The sequence below is a fragment of the Nilaparvata lugens genome, chromosome 1 (genome assembly GCF_014356525.2).
Source record: "Nilaparvata lugens isolate BPH chromosome 1, ASM1435652v1, whole genome shotgun sequence".
NCBI classification, from domain to species: domain Eukaryota; kingdom Metazoa; phylum Arthropoda; class Insecta; order Hemiptera; family Delphacidae; genus Nilaparvata; species Nilaparvata lugens.
In genome coordinates, this window is record NC_052504.1 from 99,343,377 (window position 1) to 99,363,903 (window position 20,527).

The 20,527-nt window shown below is 35.5% G+C and overlaps 1 protein-coding gene across 3 annotated transcripts in view; it reads left to right on the forward strand.

Annotated features, from left to right (window-relative positions):
* Positions 1–18,455, forward strand: part of LOC111054276 (phosphoacetylglucosamine mutase) — a 37,632-nt gene extending 19,177 nt beyond the window's left edge. For 2 of the 3 annotated variants that reach the window (XM_039419804.1, XM_039419806.1), the window contains exons 5-10: positions 255–423; positions 6,631–6,743; positions 10,300–10,457; positions 13,480–13,672; positions 16,637–16,752; positions 18,138–18,455. In XM_039419804.1, the coding sequence (XP_039275738.1) occupies positions 255–423; positions 6,631–6,743; positions 10,300–10,457; positions 13,480–13,672; positions 16,637–16,752; positions 18,138–18,261 (873 nt within the window). In that variant the 3' untranslated portion in view covers positions 18,262–18,455. The remainder of the gene's footprint in view (positions 1–254; positions 424–6,630; positions 6,744–10,299; positions 10,458–13,479; positions 13,673–16,636; positions 16,753–18,137) is intronic. The other variant, XM_039419805.1, reaches the window with a different exon arrangement.
* The last annotated feature ends 2,072 nt before the right edge of the window (positions 18,456–20,527 follow it).

Sequence of the window (20,527 nt, forward strand, 5' to 3'; positions counted from 1 at the left end):
TAATATCATTATAACGTGTACTTCTATTCTATTCTATTCTACGTGGACCTCACTGGAAAGTGACAGTTTAGAACTTAGCTAAATCCTGATCTCGGAAACCGGCCCATAAATGTTATCAACAAATTTTATTTCATGGAAAGAATACTGAAAACTTTTATTATGTTCCAATTTCAGTAGCCATAAAAAGAAAAGTGAGATTTCACCCAAAGTTATGTAATAATTGACTGAATTCAAATGAATATGAATGTGTGCAGTGTGGAGCCGAGTTTGTGAAGACACAGCAGAAGCCTCCGAAGGGTGTGGAGCCGGCTGCCAACGCTCGATGTGTGTCGGTGGACGGGGACGCTGATCGTGTTGTCTACTACTATCTGGACCAAAACAATAAATTCCATCTGCTCGACGGAGATCGTATCGCTACTCTAGGTAAATATTTAATCAACGTTATTTATTTCATTCACTTGAATATGATATTAAATCAAATCAAATCAAATTTTATTGCCTTACAAAAAGTGTTCACAAATAAATACAGATTACAAAATGTAATATTTTAGAATAAGAAGTATAATTTTTAGCATAATAATATACTAATTGGGTGAAACCAGCAAAACCACAGTTTGAGTGCCGGTGACGAGTACCAAAACAGAAAACGATACTATTACTTCCAATAGCAAAACTTTGATTCAACAAGGTGAGCTTAACTATAATAATTATAACTATACAATTTAATCAAGGTGAAAGTGGGGAAAACATATTTTATACTGTATGTAAGTTTGATGGCAATACTAGAGAAAAAAATCAAATTGTGTTGTGAATCAGATGAACAACATTTGTTGATTTAATCCAATCAATTATTTTTTAGTACTTGATTTAGTAATGCTATCTAAAATTAAATTTTCGGGTAACAGGTTAATCGAATTATTTACTACATAGGGGAACTGTCTACGGCGGACTATTAGGTCTGTCCTGGAAACACGGTAATTTGATGGCGATCTGAAATTGTAAGCTGGAATGTATGGAGTGATTGTATTTTTGGATCTATTGATATAAAGTATAAAATTTTATATAGAGTTGTCTCACTGTCAGAACCGGGAATTCTTCATAAAGTAAGTGGCTGGGATATCGTCTCGTCCTTTGGAGAGCAGCTTTTAGTATGTGCCTCTGAATCACACCTATTTTATTGAAATGAGTGTCTAAGGCACCCCCCCCAAACCCTTATACCATACTGAAATATGGATTGGTCATAAGCCGAATAAACCATCATCAATAACTTTAAATCTCCAACACTGCTTAATCTGTAGAATTTATGGACAATATATTTCATTTTTTTGCACATATCAATATGTACATTCCACTTCAGATGTTGATCTATTAAAACACCTAGATATTTAACTTCTCTCACGTTGTCAGTGATTGACATTTACAGTCCCTAACAACAAAATCTGAGTTTGACGGACCACTCCTTTCAGTACAGTCAAACGAATGCATTTTAATTCCACCATTTAACATTTCCGCCGGGATGGAATTTATTGTTGTTATTACAACAATATTACTAGTAGTTCTGTGTATAGTAGACCTTACGCAGTTATAAAACACAGCCTCCTCTGTCCATCAGAGTAAATTCTGTCCTGTCCTGTCTTGTCGGCGAGATATCGGTGTGAAAACGACTAATGGCTGTTTGGGTTGGTGTATCGACAATGCTAATATCAAAAGCTAATCTCCTTCAAGACATACTGGCAACAGGTCAGCCCGAGTTGAAAGCAGAGAAAGGTCGAGAGAGAGAGAGAGAGAAAAAAAATATCATATGTTACTTTCAATTATTAATTGCATGCAACTAATTGACCGATCGAAGTGAGGTCTAAGATTAAGTCGACGGTCTTGCATTTCTCTTCATGTTTATATTTATGTTCCGCATTCACGGTGAAACGCGGCAATAGATTCTCATGAAATTTGACAGGTATGTTCCTTTTCGAATTTGGCGTCGATGTATATATAAGGTTTTTTAAATTTTGCATTTTAAGGATAATACAAAAGGAAAAGGAGTCTCCTTCGAACGCCAATATTACTGTAAAAATCAGACTACAGAATTATTCATCATAAATCAGCTGTCGAGTGGATGATTAATTATTGCTTGCAATGATTAATATCTCAATGTAACCATAGAGAAACAATAGCATAAGTAGATATCCCATGGTATAGGGCGTTTATGTCGCAACTTTTACTGTTATCCCAAACCGATTACTTTCGATTATTGTCGATTTTTACTGTTTTTACCGGGTAAGAGTGTATGAACAGCTCAATATGAGAGACTACTAGCTTCATAAAGTTTCACGGGAAAGAACTACGTGGACTATCGGCTTGAGATAACAGTAAAAGTTGCGACATGAACGCCCTATACCATGGGATATCTATTCATGCTATTGTTCCTCTATGATGTAACTTAGTAAAAAAATCAGCTGTCGTGTGGACTATTAATTGCATACAATGACGCATGCGATTGATAACTAAAATAACATGATATTGTCTCTCGACCTTTCTCTGCTTTGAACTCGGGCTGACCTGTTGCCAGTATGTCTTGAAGGAGATTAGCTTTTGATGTTAGCATTTTTGATACACCAACCCCAACAGCCATTAGCCGTTTTCACACCGATATCTCGCCGACACGACATACAAACAGGATTTACTCTCATGGACAGTATAAGAGGAGGCTTGGTTTATAACTGCGCGAGGTTCACTGTTCACAGAATTATGGTCGTGACTCACATAACCGCACCGAGCCCGCGCCACGGCACAGCCGTTTGACGGACGTACTACAGCGAGTGAGAAAACAAAGGCTTTCAAACGTGTAGGGACACATACTACCGCACCGCGCCAGCACCGTCGCCGTGTTTGTTGCCCGCGCCGTCACCAATTAGTTCAGACTACTTTTTGACGGTGTCGGTGCGGCCTCGTTTAACATAGAGAGTGAGAAACTTATTGAAGAGATACTGAATTTTCCGTAACGGATGTAACAAACTTTGAATAGTTTTATATTATTAACAATAGTTTAACACATTCAGAAATCAGACCGCAGTAGCACTACAGAACTGAGACACTGCTGCCGCTCGGCTGTCGCACGGTTATGTGTGTTCTCCTACCACCATCACAGTGTCGCGGGCTTAGCTCGGCCGTACGTCGGCGCGGGCTCGGTGCGCTTATATGTGTCCCGGCCTACTACTAGTAAAGTAGTCCACACAACAGCTGATTTTTTACCAAGTTGAAAATTGGCATTGGGATTAATTGCTTGCAATTAATAAATCACTCGACAGCTGATTTATGACGAATAATTCTATAGTCTGATATTTATATTATTATTTATTATTTTACAAAGGCGACTTTCTAAAAGTATTTTAAGCCTAGGTGATGATGATGGGATGAATGATAATACAATGAAGGTAGAGTTATGAATGGATAAAAATTATAGGTTATGCTATCCACTTGAATTGATTTAAGTCCACTTTTCAGTCCAGAAATAAATAAACTAGAAAGTTTGAATTTAATTTGATCAAAAACCGAATATAATAGAATGGTTACATTCAATAAACTCTCGGAACTTGGAAAATATTGAGTTATTAAGAAAAATTTTGAACCAGAGAGAAAACACAAACTAATTCACTGAAAGCACAGCTGTTTATAGTAAGAAAAATTTTGAACCAGAGAGAAAACACTAACTAATTCACTGAAAGCACAGCTGTTTATAGTAAGAAAAATTTTGAACCAGAGAGAAAACACAAACTAATTCACTGAAAGCACAGCTGTTTATAGTAATACTAGCTGGCCCGGCAAACATCGTACCGCCAAATAGTTAATGCATGTCATGACAAACTTTAGCTGGATGCACACCTGAGGAGGCGCGATGCGGCATTTTGCATCCAGGTGCTTCTTGCTTATTTATATTAGTTTGGATGGAAAAACTCACACACTGAATCGGGCATGGCGTGGAACGGTGTGATAAGGCAATCTCCATGAGATCAACACTTTTTATCACAAAGCCGCGCCTCCTCAGGTGTGCTTAGCCTTAGCTTAATCTGATGCTCTAAATTTTTATGAAAATTATCCAACAATCAGTATTTACATTTATCCCAATATGGACTTCCTTTGTGCTTATTTGTTTGTGCAGCAGTTTATATTTTTAGATATAGTTGAATGCAGCTTGCTGGGAAATTGAATGGTATATCTCCTTGCTGCTAAATTTACAGCATTTCAAATTCGGCATTATTATTTTAGAATCAAATTTCGTGAATCAGTAGAAAGAAAATAGATAAACAGATCTACCGACGGCTGTTGGATGACGCAATGATTTTAACAGCTGATTATTATTTCTGTGTGTGGCCAGCTCACAAACTTCCTATCATAAGGATTACATGTAAACTTGAAGGACCGTAGGAAAGAGTCCTGAAGTCGGATCATTAATTTGAAAGGCCATAAACCTGCTCCTGAACATAAAAAACACAACTAAAAAAAATCATCGAATTCGGTGCACACATAAAAAAGTTATTGAATGTCAAAATTTGAGGCTCGATTTTCATTAATATAGATTGGCGTTCGAAGTAGGCTCATTTTCCTTTTGTATTATCCTAAAAATGCAAATCAAAAAAGGAAACCTTATACATACGTCGACGCGCAAAGTACTTGTATGCCAAATTTTATCCAAATTGAACAATAACTGCGACTGTAACTGCGGTACAAACAAACGCCGATCGAGTCGAAACTAAGACCTCAGCCTCAGTTGAAAAACGGTACTTTGATGTTTTAATGTTTACATGAGTAGTAGGCCTAGCTAGCCCTTACCAAGAAAGTGAAATATATTTTAATATAAAGCTGTATTTTTATTGGTTCTAATAGGAAATTGAATAAATTTCGAAGAAAGTGTGGTCATTTGAGGTTTCCATTTTTGCATGAATGGTTCTGAAATTCACGGGGTGAAAACTAAATTCATATGACGTTTCGCGCAAAAATGAATCAAACCGACTCAACTAGTAGTTCTGTGAACTGTAGACCTCACGCAGTTTTCTCATCCACAAGTATCTGGTGTCAACTTTTCACCGGCTTCTCCAGACGTCTGTGTAACGCATGCGATGAATAATCCACTTGTCAGCTGATTGATTATGAATAATTCTATAGTCTCCTATCTTCAGAGTAGATTATATTATAGTGAATATCGGGGGACCGAGCTTTGCTCTGGAGTGTAAAAGCATAGAAAATTTGTAACGAAAGATTGAATTTATAGTTTTTATTTATTTATTCATTTTCTCAGTCGTACAATTATTTTTACAGTTATATGAGGAGGCACAACAGGCATATGCTCAAAACTGTCCCTTTTCAAATTTATACTACAGTCCAAATCAAAATCTAGGTTTAGCTACTATCACTCATCAAAATAACAATTTATTCACACTTAAAAAAACAAACACATCATCAATTACAAATAGATATACTATGAATTCGATTTAGAATGATATACTATGTTTGCTACAAAATTTGTTAATATACTATGTATCACTAACAGCATCTAGTTACTATTTTGGACTTTTTGAAGTAAACATGTTTTCTAAAAAAAGAGAAATAAACGAAAATAAGTTTCTCTTGCTGAATTTTTCTTCTCAGCAAAAGATCAGCTGGATGATCCCACACACATGCACTCGTTCACTCTCTTTCATTACGGTATCGACAGACGTAAAAATTTCCAGCTGTTTTTCCAAGTACGTATTTATCCTTTTAGGGCCGGTTTCCGAGCTCGGGATTTAGCTAAGTCCTAGACTTTAAACAGCTGGAGTCAGAAAATTGGCTTTCCAAAACGGGGCGTAGTCGCAGTCATTGTCATAGTCACGTTTGAATTGAATTTCAAAAAACTAGAAAATTGAACACAAAATAAAATAAAGAGAAAATAGTGTAAAGTTTCAGCTATTTTGAATTATTTAGGAATGTCTAATTTCGTCAAGGAAAAACGTTTCCAATTATAGAAATGAGAAAATACAAACTACGACTACTGTTATAAAAGCTGCGACTACGCCCCGTTTTGGAAAGCCAAATTTCTGACTCCAGCTGTTCAAAGTCTAGGACTTAGCTAAATCCCGAGCTCGGAAACCGGCTCTTAATGTCATTCAGCGAGTTATCCAAGGGTTGAGACCTAGTGCAATCGAATCTTCATATCATAAACCTACTTTGTTACAAATTTCGTGAAAATCCGTTTTCGAGATCCGGTCACATACAGATATATAAACCTATAAACATGTAAACATATAAACAGAAATTGCTCGTTTAATAGTATAGGATATCGGAGTATGGAGAAAATTCCTTTTCCTTTCATATTATCCTTAAAATAGGTACAAAATTTAAAAAAATCCTTGTTTATACATCGACGAGCTGTTGAAAAAGATGATTTCTGCTAAATCTCATAGAATTCTATCAACTCTTTTGGCCGTAAATGCGTTACATACATACAAAAGAAAATCCAAGTTAAAACATAGACCTCACTGCGTTTGTACAATTAATTTGTAAATCTAAGCTTTTTCACTAGAAGCTGTTCCAACAGTAGAGGCTTATCTTGCTACAACTGGTTTAATTTCCATTTTCTAACAATTTTTGCAACAGTTGCAGGCCACATAATGGAGATTGTCAAAAAGACAGGACTTGAAGTGAAAATTGGTCTTGTTCAGACCGCATATGCCAATGGCAGTTCAACCACTTACATCTCTGAAAAATTGGTAAGTATATTATTATTGGATGATGTAATGCATATAGTGAGGTCCATGTTATAATGACTGTGGAGAAAGATAGGAGAACAACGTAGCCGAAACCCTGTCTTGTCAATGCCTTCTAAAGACGGTAGCTTATACAGGTTTATTGATGTTATATTAACTGTTCATTCTCGTTTAAAATAATCATTTATATTTTATCAAGCAAAAAATTATACTTTTCAATAATTTCATAGTGGATTTTCATATTAAGGATAAGATATTTTTTAATTAATTATTGATTCTACATTGTTAAAAGACAATCTGGCAACAGAGCAAAGCGAGAAAGATATAGCGCTATCAGCTTTGTTTAATGATAGACAAGGATAGCAATACCATTGCTAATCAAACACTGCCATTATAACGTGGATCTCACTATAGGAATTTTATATAAAAATAAATGGGAGAATGTCTCCTTTCTATTGATGTCTAGATAGTTTTTATCCGACCTATAGTTATTTCTTAATTGATGATTATGTTCGTCAATGTCGAGACATTTCGTAATATGAAATTTTCATCATGCTAGAAACTTCTTCGTTTCAAGTTTCAAGTGGGCGGTGAAAGCGAGAAAGTTCCTCAGAAACGATTAAAATTATATTTCCAATTGTCAAAAGTAGTTGGAAGAACGTATTTTGACCTCTCAGGAGTTCCGAAGTCAAGGAAGCGGATAAAAAGAACTTTTGGTAAAGTAAACTATTTTGGTCTTTTGATGGCGGGTAGTCTATCACGGGAAGTCTCACCTCATCCAATAAAATCACATTCTTTATTTACACAGTGTTGTACAAATTACAACTTTTCTGAGGAACAATTACCTCGCCTAAATGTACAATTTAAGCCGTTACTGGGCATTTCAACTGGCAATAAATCAATCAATCAAACTTTATTCAATACATACATTGATCATGCACATGAATGCACCATTGAAAATAAAAAATCTATATATATATAAAAGAGAAATGGCACTCACTCACTGACTGACTGACTGACTGACTCACTCACTCACTCACTCACTCACTCACTCACTCACTCGCAGAACTAAAAATCTACCGGACCAAAAACGTTCTAATTTGGTAGGTATGTTCAGTAGGCCCTTTAGAGGCGCACTAAGAAATCTTTTGGCAATATTTTAACTCTAAGGGTGGTTTTTAAGGGTTTAAAGTTCGTCTTTTAGCATGTATATTCTTCTTCTCCCAATCTCTTAATTATAATTGAAATTCCCATATCATATGTTACTATAGAACTATAATCTAGATAGAGTACCTCTTCGAAACAGTTGTTAACTGGCAACTAAATTAATAATTTTGTCAGGTTGGCATTAAGTTGAGTTGACTTTGTTAGGTTGGCACCAAGTTGAAGATTTAAATGCATTTATCGCGGAAAAATTGATTGGGCACTGCTACTTCAATCCTGGGAATATTATATTACTAGCCGTCAGGCTCGCTTCGCTCGCCATATCCGTTTAGCCAGACGTTTAGTCTGGACCCCCGACTGGATTGTCCCAACATATGATAAAAATGCCCAAATGAAAAATGCAGGCGAGCGAAGCGAGCCTGCTGATCTCATTCCTAGACCATGCAGTCGGGGGTCCAGGGGGCGGAGCCCCCTGGCTAGACGGATATGGCGAGCGAAGCGAGCCTGACGGCTAGTATATTATACAATCATCGTCTAGCATTATAAAACTCATCGTAATTATAACAAACTAATTTTATCAGTTACTTCTTAAGTTTATTTTCAAATGTGTTATTATTCCTTTCATCTCTAATATCACTTGGTAGATAACCCATAAATTTTATTCCTATATAGGACGGACTTTGTTTGAATTTTTCTTTTTTGTGTTCCTTAATTAAGAATGTATACCTGTTTCTGGTGTTGTAATTATGTACGTCCCATTGTCATGGGTATAATGATTCTTTATTTTTTACATAATTATAGTATTGTGCAGTATTATATAGAGGCTGTACACTGTCATAAAGTCCAGATCTTTAAATAGTGTTCTGCATGACTGTTCACTATTCAAGTTGAAAATTCTCCTTATTGCTTCTTTTTGAAGGTGGTAGTAATTTGTTCAGATTTGTGTCTCTAGTTCCTCCGTATATCTCAATACCATAAGAAATATGTGAATGGATTGTTGCAAAATACACCGATTTTAAGGTTATTAGATTACAAATCGGAGCAAGCCGTCTAAGTGCAAAAATCCCTGAACTCAATTTCCCGCAAATTTTCTACACATGATCTGTCCAATTGAACGTGCTATCCAGATGTAGACCTAAAAATTTTGTTTCAATTTCATCGTTCATATCTACCTGTTTTTCGGCAGGACATCTACAGGAGAACTGCACTAAAGTAGTTTGGTCGTCATTAAGTATTAGATTTTTTTCAGTTAGACAATTCTTCAAAAGCAATATGGAGTCATTACTTTTAGTTTTAATTGACCGAAGCGAAGCTGAGGTCTTAGTTTCGACTCGATCGTCTGTTTGTTTGTTTGTACCGCAGTGACAGTCGCAGTTATTGTCCGATTTGGATGAAATTCGGTATGCAAGTTCTTTGAAAAAAGGCGCAGAAACGTATGTGTAACGATTTTTGATAAGACCTCCGGTTTTAGTATAAATTGTGCCGCTCTAAAATGTGCTGTATTGAATGAATGGTATCGTTGGAATGCTATCGATAGAGGACAAGATTTGTCAGCGGTGAACCTTGAAACGTCTGAGCCACTCCAAATCATACTGTATTTATTAATTGAAGAAAGCTTCTCACTTGATTGCACCCATTTCTTCTTCCCTTTTCAACACAATATTTCCCTGTTTCATAGATGAATAGTTTCTAGACCTACCGAACCGGCCGGAGACATCACAGCTTAGTTAGCTCTTGTTTTCGTTTTAGTATGAGATCGGAAACCGACTTGTGAGCATAAACATTCTGCATAGGCATAACAAGCCGCCATAACATTGAATCCACTTTTCATAAAAAACATTATTAGCAACCTCCTGTCATTGTCACCAACAAACCCATCTTATTTAGAATCATTTCCGTCTCACTATCGTCTGTGAGACGATTCATAGTCTAAATTGCCTACTGCATATTCCATTCTCCTGTCAGTTGACCGATTTTTTATAATTAATTATTAGAAAATCTGTAATATTGTAAATATGTGGACGATATGAAGTTACCTCCTTCAGAGACATTTATAAGTCCGGTGTCCCTGGAAACAATGTCTTTAGCACTTTCAATGGAGAAAATAATAGATGACATGGATAAATCTTCACAATATACTGTACTTTCTTAATGGCCCTTCTCATTAGTTTGAAAGTTGTAGGCTATTCATGAGCGAGGTCTACTTTTTCGCAGAACTACTTGTACTATTTATGTCTCTACCTGCTATGCAAAGGCTAATATTGTCTATATTGTGTTATTGACATTGTTTACAGGTGACAATATTCTTATAGAATTGTGAATCAGTTTCTTTTTTGTTTGTTGTTGAGAAAGTTAATAGAATTGTGAATGAATTTGTGTTTTGTTTGTTGTTGAGAACGTTCCGGTTGCTTGTGTGTCGACTGGCGTGAAGAATTTGCATCGTAAGGCGGTGGAATTCGATATTGGCATCTACTTCGAGGCGAACGGCCACGGGACGGTTGTTTTCAGTGACAACGTCAAGGACCAACTCGACAGACAACTCACTAACCCCAGGTTAGTGAAATGAAATGAAATGAAGTGAACACATATCTATAGTTAGGTCCACGTTATAATGGCAGTGGTTGACTATCAATTGTATTGCTATCCTTGTCTATCACTCAGCAAAGGGGATGGCGTTATCTCTTTATCGCTTTGCTCTGTTGCCAGATCGTCTTTTAACAATGTAGAATTAATACACTCCAACAAAACAGTAATGATATAGTGAGGTCCACGGTATAATGGCAGTGTTTGATCAGCAATTTGTATTGCTATCATTGTCTATCATTCAACAAAGTGGATGGCGCTATCTATTTCTCGCTTTGCTTTGTTGCCAGATCGTCTTTTAACATTGTAGAATTAATACACACCAACAAAACAGTAATGATATAATGAGGCCCACGTTATAATGGCAGTGTTCGATTAGTAATGGTATTGCTACCTTTGTCTATCATTCAACAAAGCGGATAAGGCTATCTCTTTCTCGCTTTGCTTTGTTGCCAGATCGTTTTTTAACAATGTAGAATTAATACACTCCAACAAAACATAATGATATAGTGAGGTCCACGGTATAATGGCAGTGTTTGATCAGAAATTTGTATTGCTATCATTGTCTATCATTCAACAAAGTGGATGGCGCTATCTATTTCTCGCTTTGCTTTGTTGCCAGATCATCTTTTAACATTGTAGAATTAGTAATTAATTAACAAAATATTTCACCCTTATTATGAAATTATTGAATAATATAATTTCTTGTTTGATAAAATATAATTGATTATTTTGAACGAGACTGAACAGTTAATATTACATCAATAAACCAGTATCAGCTACCGTCTATAGAAGGTATTGTGAAGACAGAGGATCGGCAACGTTGTTCTGCTATCTTTCTCCACTGCCGTTATAACGTGGACCTCACTATAGTACTGGAGTTATAGCGGTACTCATAAATATATATTCGAAAGCATATGGTTACGGCTTGATTTTTATTAATGAATATGTTTGGTCAAAGTTAGAAAACTCTCAATGAATACCTCTATTGATAATCTATATAAATGAAAATCTAGCCTCAAATTTTGACATTCAATAACTTTTTTATCTGTGCACCGAATTTGATTATTTTTTCTAGGTGTGTTCGCTATGCTCAGGACCAGTTTTATGGCAAATATCTATCAAATTCATAATCCGACTTCAGGACTTTTTCCTACGGTCTTACAAAGTTTACATGTAATCCTTATGGGAGAAGATTTGTGAGCTGGCCACACACAGAAATAAAAATCAGCTGTTTTAATCATTGCGTCATCCAAAAGCCATCGGTAGATAGTAGACAAGAGTGTGTGTTGCTCCATAACCGCCCATGTATTTTATTCCAAACTCCCCGATCTGTTTAGAAACAAAATGACTGTTATGAGTGTAACCATCCAGCAGTGCGGTCTCAGGTTGAAGACTTACATGCACTAAAGACATTGCTTTGTTTCGAATAATTGTGATGTCTTCGGAGTTTAGAATTAATTGATTTTTAGTAAATTATTTATTTATATGAATATTATATATTATATTTACATATATTATATATTATTTATTTACATTATCTTTATGAATAAAACTCATTAAAATTAATAATTGGAATAATAAGAATAATAGCATCTGCTATTCAAAACCAATAAGCAAGAAGCACCTGGATGCAAAATGCCGCGTCGCGCCTCCTCAGGTGTGCATCCAGCTAAAGTCTGCGATTAGATGCGTTAACTATTTGGCGGTACGAAGTTCGCCAGGCCGGCTAGTTTATAATATTAATCCAAGGCGTTCTTGCAGGCCTTTTTATGAAGGAAATTTAACAAATTTAATTAAATTTTTATTAAAAATTTAACAAAATATATTATTAAGTATAAAGACAATTTTTTATGATAAATGAATCTCATTACAATTTTAGACCAAATACTATCAATAAATACGAAGTTTATTATGCAAAATTTACACTAGTCAAGAGACAGTTGATATATTTAAGCAGCAAGTTTATAAATATATTACCTTTTAACACATATAACTAGAGATACCAGTAATGATATAAAAAATTGGATAGTTGCAAACTATTTCACTTCAATAGAAAATCTTATTTAAATTAAAATTTATTGTATCCCTTATAATTTATTTACTTTTCTCTTTTCTTCATTCTCAGAAATTACTCAATGATGAGGATTTTTTTTAAATATTATTATAATATTTTCGATTTGCAACGGTCACCAGCGGGCAAAGTTTATTCTTTTGCTGGTGATGCCATATATAATACGTAAATTATATATACAATATTATATATATATATTTTTTTTTGTACATACGTAAAGAGATATTTATGATTTTGTATTATTATTTTCTTATTTTTAAGTTAACACTTGTATTTTGATTAAATTTATTGTTCATCATATTTGATTTGCTCTTTATTTGTGATTGTTTTTTTAAATGGTGAAATAAATTATTTGATTTGAAATAAAAATTCCTGCTATTTATATATTATAGCAGGCTCCTGCTATTTATATATTTGATTTAGCAAGCCTTCACATAAGGAGTCATTCCCATAATACAAGGTTTCGAATGGACACGTTAAGTCGTCGTTCCCGGCTGCCCAAAATAAAAGGCAGTTGTTAGGTCATGTCAGAGGCCCTGAAATTGATCAGTTGCCACCTGAAAACTCTGACACCTGACTCTGACTCTGACTCACCAATAGGAACAATAATTTCAATTTTAATTCAAAAATCTTAGTTTTCGTTGTTTCTGAGTGAAAATGGACTAAATTTCAGTAAAGTGAAATCATAACCCTATCTTGGACTTTTAAAGTGTTATCTAAATTTGGGAGAGAAATAGTACAAAGAGTATCCTTAGTTTTTCTCTCCCAATCAGTGCTTCTTTGTGAAAAATATAAATAAATAAATAAATTTCTGTAGCTTATTTCAAATTAATCTGTATGACGATGTTCAACTGTTTATCGTATTACAAGACTTGTATGATATGCTGTGTTGAATAAATCGATATCTTATCTTTGCAGTTCGTCGAAGAGCCAATTGGCTGCTATGAAAGAGCTGGCTCTGCTCATCAATGTGATCAACGAGACGGTGGGAGACGCGTTGTCCGATATGCTGCTTGTTGAAACAGTGCTGCACGCCAGAGGCTGGGATGTTCACGAGTGGCTCAACACTTACCAGGATCTCCCCAACAGACTGTTGAAAGTTGTTGTCAAGGTAGGTTGGCTTATTAATATATCTATTATCAAATTGAATGACAACGAACAACTTATTGTCAAAATCACCAAAAGGTTGGCTGGCTTATAACAATATCAATTATCAAATTGAATGACATTTGAATGAACAACTTATTGTCAAAATCACCAAAATATTGAAAAAATCCAATACTTCAATAGGGTTTCAGATAGAATTAAATAGAGAATGCATTTATTCAAATGCTAATTAATATATAACTATTATTTAACGAAAATCCTAAATAAATGCTGTACATCACCCCAAAGACTTCTGCTACTGCAGACATTGACAACAGGGTTAACAGCTAGATGGAAATTCGATGAGAACTACTATCCAAAAATTATTTTTTATAGTATACATAAATTATTTTTAAATTAATTTTTGGATAGTAGTTCTCATCGAATTTCCATCTAGCTGTTAATCCTGTTGTCAATGTCTGCAGTAGCAGAAGTCTTCGGGGTGATGAACAGCATTTATTTAGGATTTTCGTTAAATAATAGTTATCAATAGGGTTACTTGTTTGTTTAATTATAGAAAATAGGGTACTACCAGTGACCACATAGTACAAATAGACAGAGCGATCGTATTAAGGCTGTGCAAAGGCTAAAAATAAACTTTCTACTCGTGATATTTTTCAAAGTTTTTCGATTTGTATATCATCAAGCTATCAAAATGAAAAAGTTTTCTCAGGAAAACATTTTTTTCTGATCATTACTTTTTGAGATATGAGCGCCTGAAGTTTGAATTTTGGGACAAAACATTTCAAATTCGGTTAGAGATAAATCCATGAAATTTATGGGATGGATTCTTAATGGTATTGTTGACCTATTAAAACAAATTTTTCTGAAAAATATCAATTTTTAAGATAGTTATTCATTTTACCAAAAATAACTCAACTAAAAGTTATTTTTAGTAAATTGAATAACTATCTTAAAAATTGATATTTTCTGAAAATTTTTGTTTTAATAGATCAACAATACCATTAAGAATCTATCCTATAAATCTCATGGATTTATCTCTAACCGAATTTGAAATGTTCTGTCCCAAAAATTTAAACTTTAGGCGCTCATATCACAAAAAGTAATGATCAGAAAAAAATGTTTTCCTGAGAAAACTTTTCCATTTTGATAGCTTGATGATATACAAATCGAAAAACTTTGAAACTTTAAAAAGATTAGTTTCAGCCTTTGCACAGCCTTAATTACAACATTAGCCTTCCGGTAGTCGCGCCCTACTCAATCACACGAGCAGTCGCGTGTTGTACTTTTTACAACATCCAATTCTCCGAGTGTTATGTACTCTGTTGTGTTCTTACTTTTTCCATCTTCTTGGATTATTTTACGCCTATGAATATTTGGATAATTAGCATTTCATAGCCCAAAAAGGTACACCAAGCAAAGCCATCAATGCTGTGTTATTGGTTCGTTTACAGTCACCGTATACAGTCTTTCCCCATCTTATGCACTGTCGCGACTAAATGGCACCTAAAGATTGAATCATTGCTCGGTTGATACTGCAACTCAGTGGAGTGATGGTGAGATAGTTTCGGAATGAATAGGTGACTCATTCACTGACACCACCCCATCCAGTTGTACTTTTTACAACAGCGCGACTACCGGAAGGTTAAGACCTATGAAGCCAAGTCGCCCACCATAGTTGGGTCTAGAAAAGCAAAATCCAGCTCAGAGACGCTAGAAATTGTAGTGTCCGAGCTACAAATACATTATCGTTTAGCCCCCTTAGGATTTAGTAAACATTTTCAAATTTGTAGTATATCAATGAATCACTTATTCCAATGTTGTAACTGAAATTACAAGTATCGAATTTATTCAGCTTTAATGAGCAAAAAAAAAATCACAACTAAATTACGACATAGCAACCAAGCTGTAAGGAGGATGTGGCAACGTTACCCTCGACTGTTTGGCCAACTGCTCGGTGACGAGCAGGCAGGTGTGCGACGGAGCATTGTCGTGATGGAGGATCCATGAATCGGCAATCCCCGGACGGACTCGATGAACCCGGGCGGTTAGTCGACGGAGCACCTCTCAGTAGTACTGGTCGTTTACAGTTTGGCCGGGTGGCAAAAAATCTTTGCTCACCGAGCAGTTGACCAAACAGTCGAGGGTAACGTTGCCACATCCTCCTTACAGCCCGGATATGGCACCACCGGACTTATTTTCATTCCCCAAGATCAAGATATAACTTAAGGGGACGCGGTTCGGGACTCTGGAAAACGTTCAACGTGCTACGACGAGGGCTCTAGACAGCATAGAGGTTGCCGACTTCCAGGGAGCGTTCAGGAATTAGAAAATTCGGTATCAGCGTGCTATCGTCTACAATGGGGACTACTTTGAAGATTCCTAAAGAAAAATTTCATGAGGTCAGTCCGGTTACTTATAATACAGACCCTGTATATAGTGGGTGTGTGAAGCACTATTATTGGCCATTAGCTGTTCACCAATCAAGGTGAGCTATGTCATTATAGTGAGTTCCACGTGATAATGGCAGTGGAGAAAGATAGGAGAACAACGTTGACGATCCTCTGTCTTGTCAATGCCTTCTATGGAGGGTAACTGATACCGGTTTATTGATGTAAATAATATAAACTGTCCATTCTCGTTTTTAAATAATCAATTATTTTACTAAGCAAGAAATTATATTTTTCTATAATTTCATAATTAAGATGAAATGTTTTGTTTGTTAATTATCAATTCTACATTGTTAAAAGACGATCTGGCAACAGAGCAAAGCGAGAAAGAGATAACGCTATCCGCTTTGTTGAATGATAGATAAGGATATCAATACCATTGCTAATGAAACACTTTCATTATAATGTGGACCTGACTATAGTTTTACTTTTTTCTGTAATGGTTCTCATGCAGTTTACTAATGTTAAATGTTGTTAATGTTTTGTTTATATTGTAATGTTTGTTGTTTCTGTTACAGGACAGAAATGTTATAGAAACGACGGACGCCAACCGGAAATGCACCTCTCCAGCAGGTGTTCAAGACGCAATCGATGAGGTGGTCAACAAATTCAAGAATGGACGCTCTTTCATTAGGTAGACACATTTGAAGCTATTCCACATTCATTCGGATATAGTATATTTCGCACCTAGAGCAGAAAATGAGATTTTTCCGGCTCGAAATCGGTTTTCAAGTCTGAGGCCGTAGGCCGAGGACTAGAAAAGATTGAGAGCCGGAAAAACATTTTTGCCCGTGGTGTGAACGATATTTTTCGCCACACTACAGGTATTGTTAACAAAATAAATAAAGAATACTCGTTATCATACCTATCTCTTGATTTTAGTGGTAGAAGATTTGCAGTCAGGATTTCAGATTCTTTTAAAATTTTACTTGGATTATCACGAGCGTCGTCATCTTCAAGCATTTTTGAAAATTCGGAATGCGCTAATCAACAATAAATAATTGAATGAAAATGGTTGCGAAGCGAATGCTGAATTAGTTTGATTCGAAATTCGAACTAAAATGATGGCGACTTCAGATGAAGAAAGTTGACACTCGCCCGATCTAGCGGATGACTTATTAACTACGGACTTCCATGTTAGCGGCTGGAATGATTACTCTTTCCGGCCTAGACCGGAAAGAAACCTGTTTCATACTTCAGACGAGAGTCGTCTGCAAACAAGGTCTTACAGATCTACCTAGGGACTGGAAAACAGCTGCTTTCTGTGCAGTGTGGCGAAAAATAATATTCTCTGCAAATTCTACCCACTATAGTGAGGTCCACGTTATAATGGCAGTGTTTAATTAGCAATTGTACGCTATCCTTGTCTATCATTCAACAAAGCGGATAGCACTATCTCTTTCTCGCTTTGCTCTGATCGTCTTTCAACATTCAAGAATTAACAAAATATTTTCTCTTAATTATGAAGATTTATTATGAAATTGTTGAAAAATATATTATTTCTTGCTTAATAAAATATTATTGATTATTTTAAACGAGAATGAGCAGTTAATATTACATCAATAAACCTGTATCAGCTACAGTCTATAGAAGGCATTCACAAGACAGAGGTTCGGCAACGTTGTTCTCCTATATATTTCTCAACTGCCATTATAACGTGGACCTCACACCTCACTATAGGGACATCTCTAATATAATTATAATAAAGGAAAGAATTGGTTTATACACGTAGAGGATAGGAAATACACAAATGACGCACGTATCAGTTTTACAAGAAATCGATTATCGGTGGGATGTATGTCGCATTAACAGCGGCTGTCACATAGAACCAAAATAACACCCACACCTTAAACTTGAAGTGTTTTGTAACAAAATGACACCTTCCTCAATTCTGTAAGTGATTTCAATAAATATTTATGTGCCATCGAAGTTGTAAAGTCATTTTATAATCACCCTGTATTTTTTGTTTAGTCTTAAGTTTTTCTACTTTGGAAATGAAGAATTAAAATTATTTTTCAGAGCATCAGGGACTGAAGACGTGGTACGTGTATACGCTGAGGCCGACACTCAAGAGAACGCCGACCAACTGGCTAACCTCGTGAAGAAGATTGTTGAGGACATGGCTGGTGGAATCAATCAATAGAATCAATCAATGGAATCAATCAATAGATTCAATCAATGGAATCAATCAATGTGCATATCATATATTTCCCAGTTTCTATCAGATACGCTTTTGCAAAGGTGGCTGTGCTTGGTAAATAATATAATAAATTGCCCTTAGTTTTTGGCAATGTTCCATTATCACAAGTATAGAATAAACATATTTTTTATTTTTTTCGTTGTAGAAGAATATTATTTATATTTATCCTTCGAAATTTTTATTTTTCATTATTGACCGAGCGAAGTGAGGTCTAAGATTCAAGTCGACGGTTTGGCATTTCTCTTAATGTTTAAATGTTTATATGTTGCGCATTTACGGCAAAACGCGGTAATAGATTTTCATGATCTTTGACAGTTATGTTCCTTTTTTAATTGCGCGTCGACGTATATACAAGGTTATTGGAAATTTTGCATTTCAAGGATAATATAAAAGGATAGATAGATAGATATATATTACGTCTGGTTGGCCTCAACGGCGTCAGACAAGTCAAAGTGCTAGCAAAAGCGAGACACCATTAATTTTTCATGAAATTTATGGTATATAATTACTATTTGTCTTTGACTCTGTGACAGTAATCAAAATAGTCCTTCAGACTATAAAAGCACTCCTCCTTTAGAAATAATTTCAAACTTCGTTTAAACTCTTTTATCGTTAATATTTCCCGCAACCGAATTGGTAGTACCTATAGTATACCTATAGTATACCTATATTGGTAGTACTAATTGGTAAATCTTTCTACCAATATAACTGGGTTTTTCTTCATACAAAGTCAATCTATGATATTCCGAGAAGGTACTCTTCTCGAGGAAAAAGGAGCCTCCTTCATACGCCAATATTAGAGTAAAAAAAATTGCATGGTTGCCTGTAAAGTCGGTATACGGGCGAAAGTTTTACGTGACAACGACTTTGAGTGGTAAAATAATTTTAATGTGAATATTCATTCGTATAGTAGGAAGAAGGATGAAATAATAGTAACAATTTAAAACATTTATTTATACAAAGAATTATATTTAAAACATTTATTTATACGAAGAATCTCACACTGAATTTCATATTAACAAAATTTTATTTTTACCTTCACACATCCTCAACAAAATCACTCTGTCTCTCTCGCTCTTAGGCGGGCTAACTGTGCTCGATTCAATTTTACCTGGGAAGTAGTGGCGCAGTCGCAGGAGATTGCTTGCGGCGCCTGCGCAGGTTGACTGCTCCGTTTCACTCTCTCTCTCTCTCTCCAGGTGAATGCCTTCGGGTTGCTGCTGCGTTGCTCGCCACTGCTCCTATTCGTGCTCTTTCCAGACGACCGTGAACCGAAACGAACGCTCTCACTCGCTCTCATTGTGAGCGCATAACGTGGGAACGTAACGCAGTTTCTTGAAGTGTCACCCGGCAAACCAATTTATAAGACGTTGTCACGTCAAAGTCTGACTATAGAATTATACTGTTCACAGAACTACTAGTTCTAGAAAATTATCCTAGCGTAGTGAGATATACGTTTTCCCCATACACAAATGGTAGCATAAGAAGTATCAAATGGCATAGGTTGTTTATGTTCCAAATTTCAAGCCGTTTTCTTGTCAACTCAAAATCTAATTTTTCATGAAATCCATGAATCATCCATCATGGATTTTTTGGGAAATGGCTGAGAATTAAAATTGCTTAGACTCTGAGGAATGATAGTACTTGATGAGAGGAACAATAAAATGTCATCAAATTGGCAAAATTCTCTCCTATTCTTGAGTTATAAGCATTTGAAGATGAGTGATTTTTCTGATCTGAGAGTGGAGAAAAGATTTTATGTTTCAGTGAATAACTCACCCTGTATTGTAGCGAAATGTCTCATATTATAGCACAACACTTGTTAGGTTAACCTCTATCCATAGCCCGAATATGGTGTTGTAAGTCACCATTTCATTCTGAAATTATATATCAGCTGATGAACGATAAGGTCTACTATATTTTATAGCGGACTAGAAAATTTCGAACAGTATTCAAAAATAGATTGCTTTTTAATTGTAAGTACATGCAAATTTATGTACTGCTAACTCAAATATCTATGACAGAGTATCTAATTTTTTATCTAATAATATGACGATACATTATAACTGGCACAGCCTAGAGCTCATGTGTGCATCATCCTCAACAAAAGTTAAAACTACAGGTGGAAATCACCCCGAAGACTTCTGCTACTGCAAATATTGACAACAGGGTAAACAGCTAGATGGAAATTCGATGAGCGCTACTATTC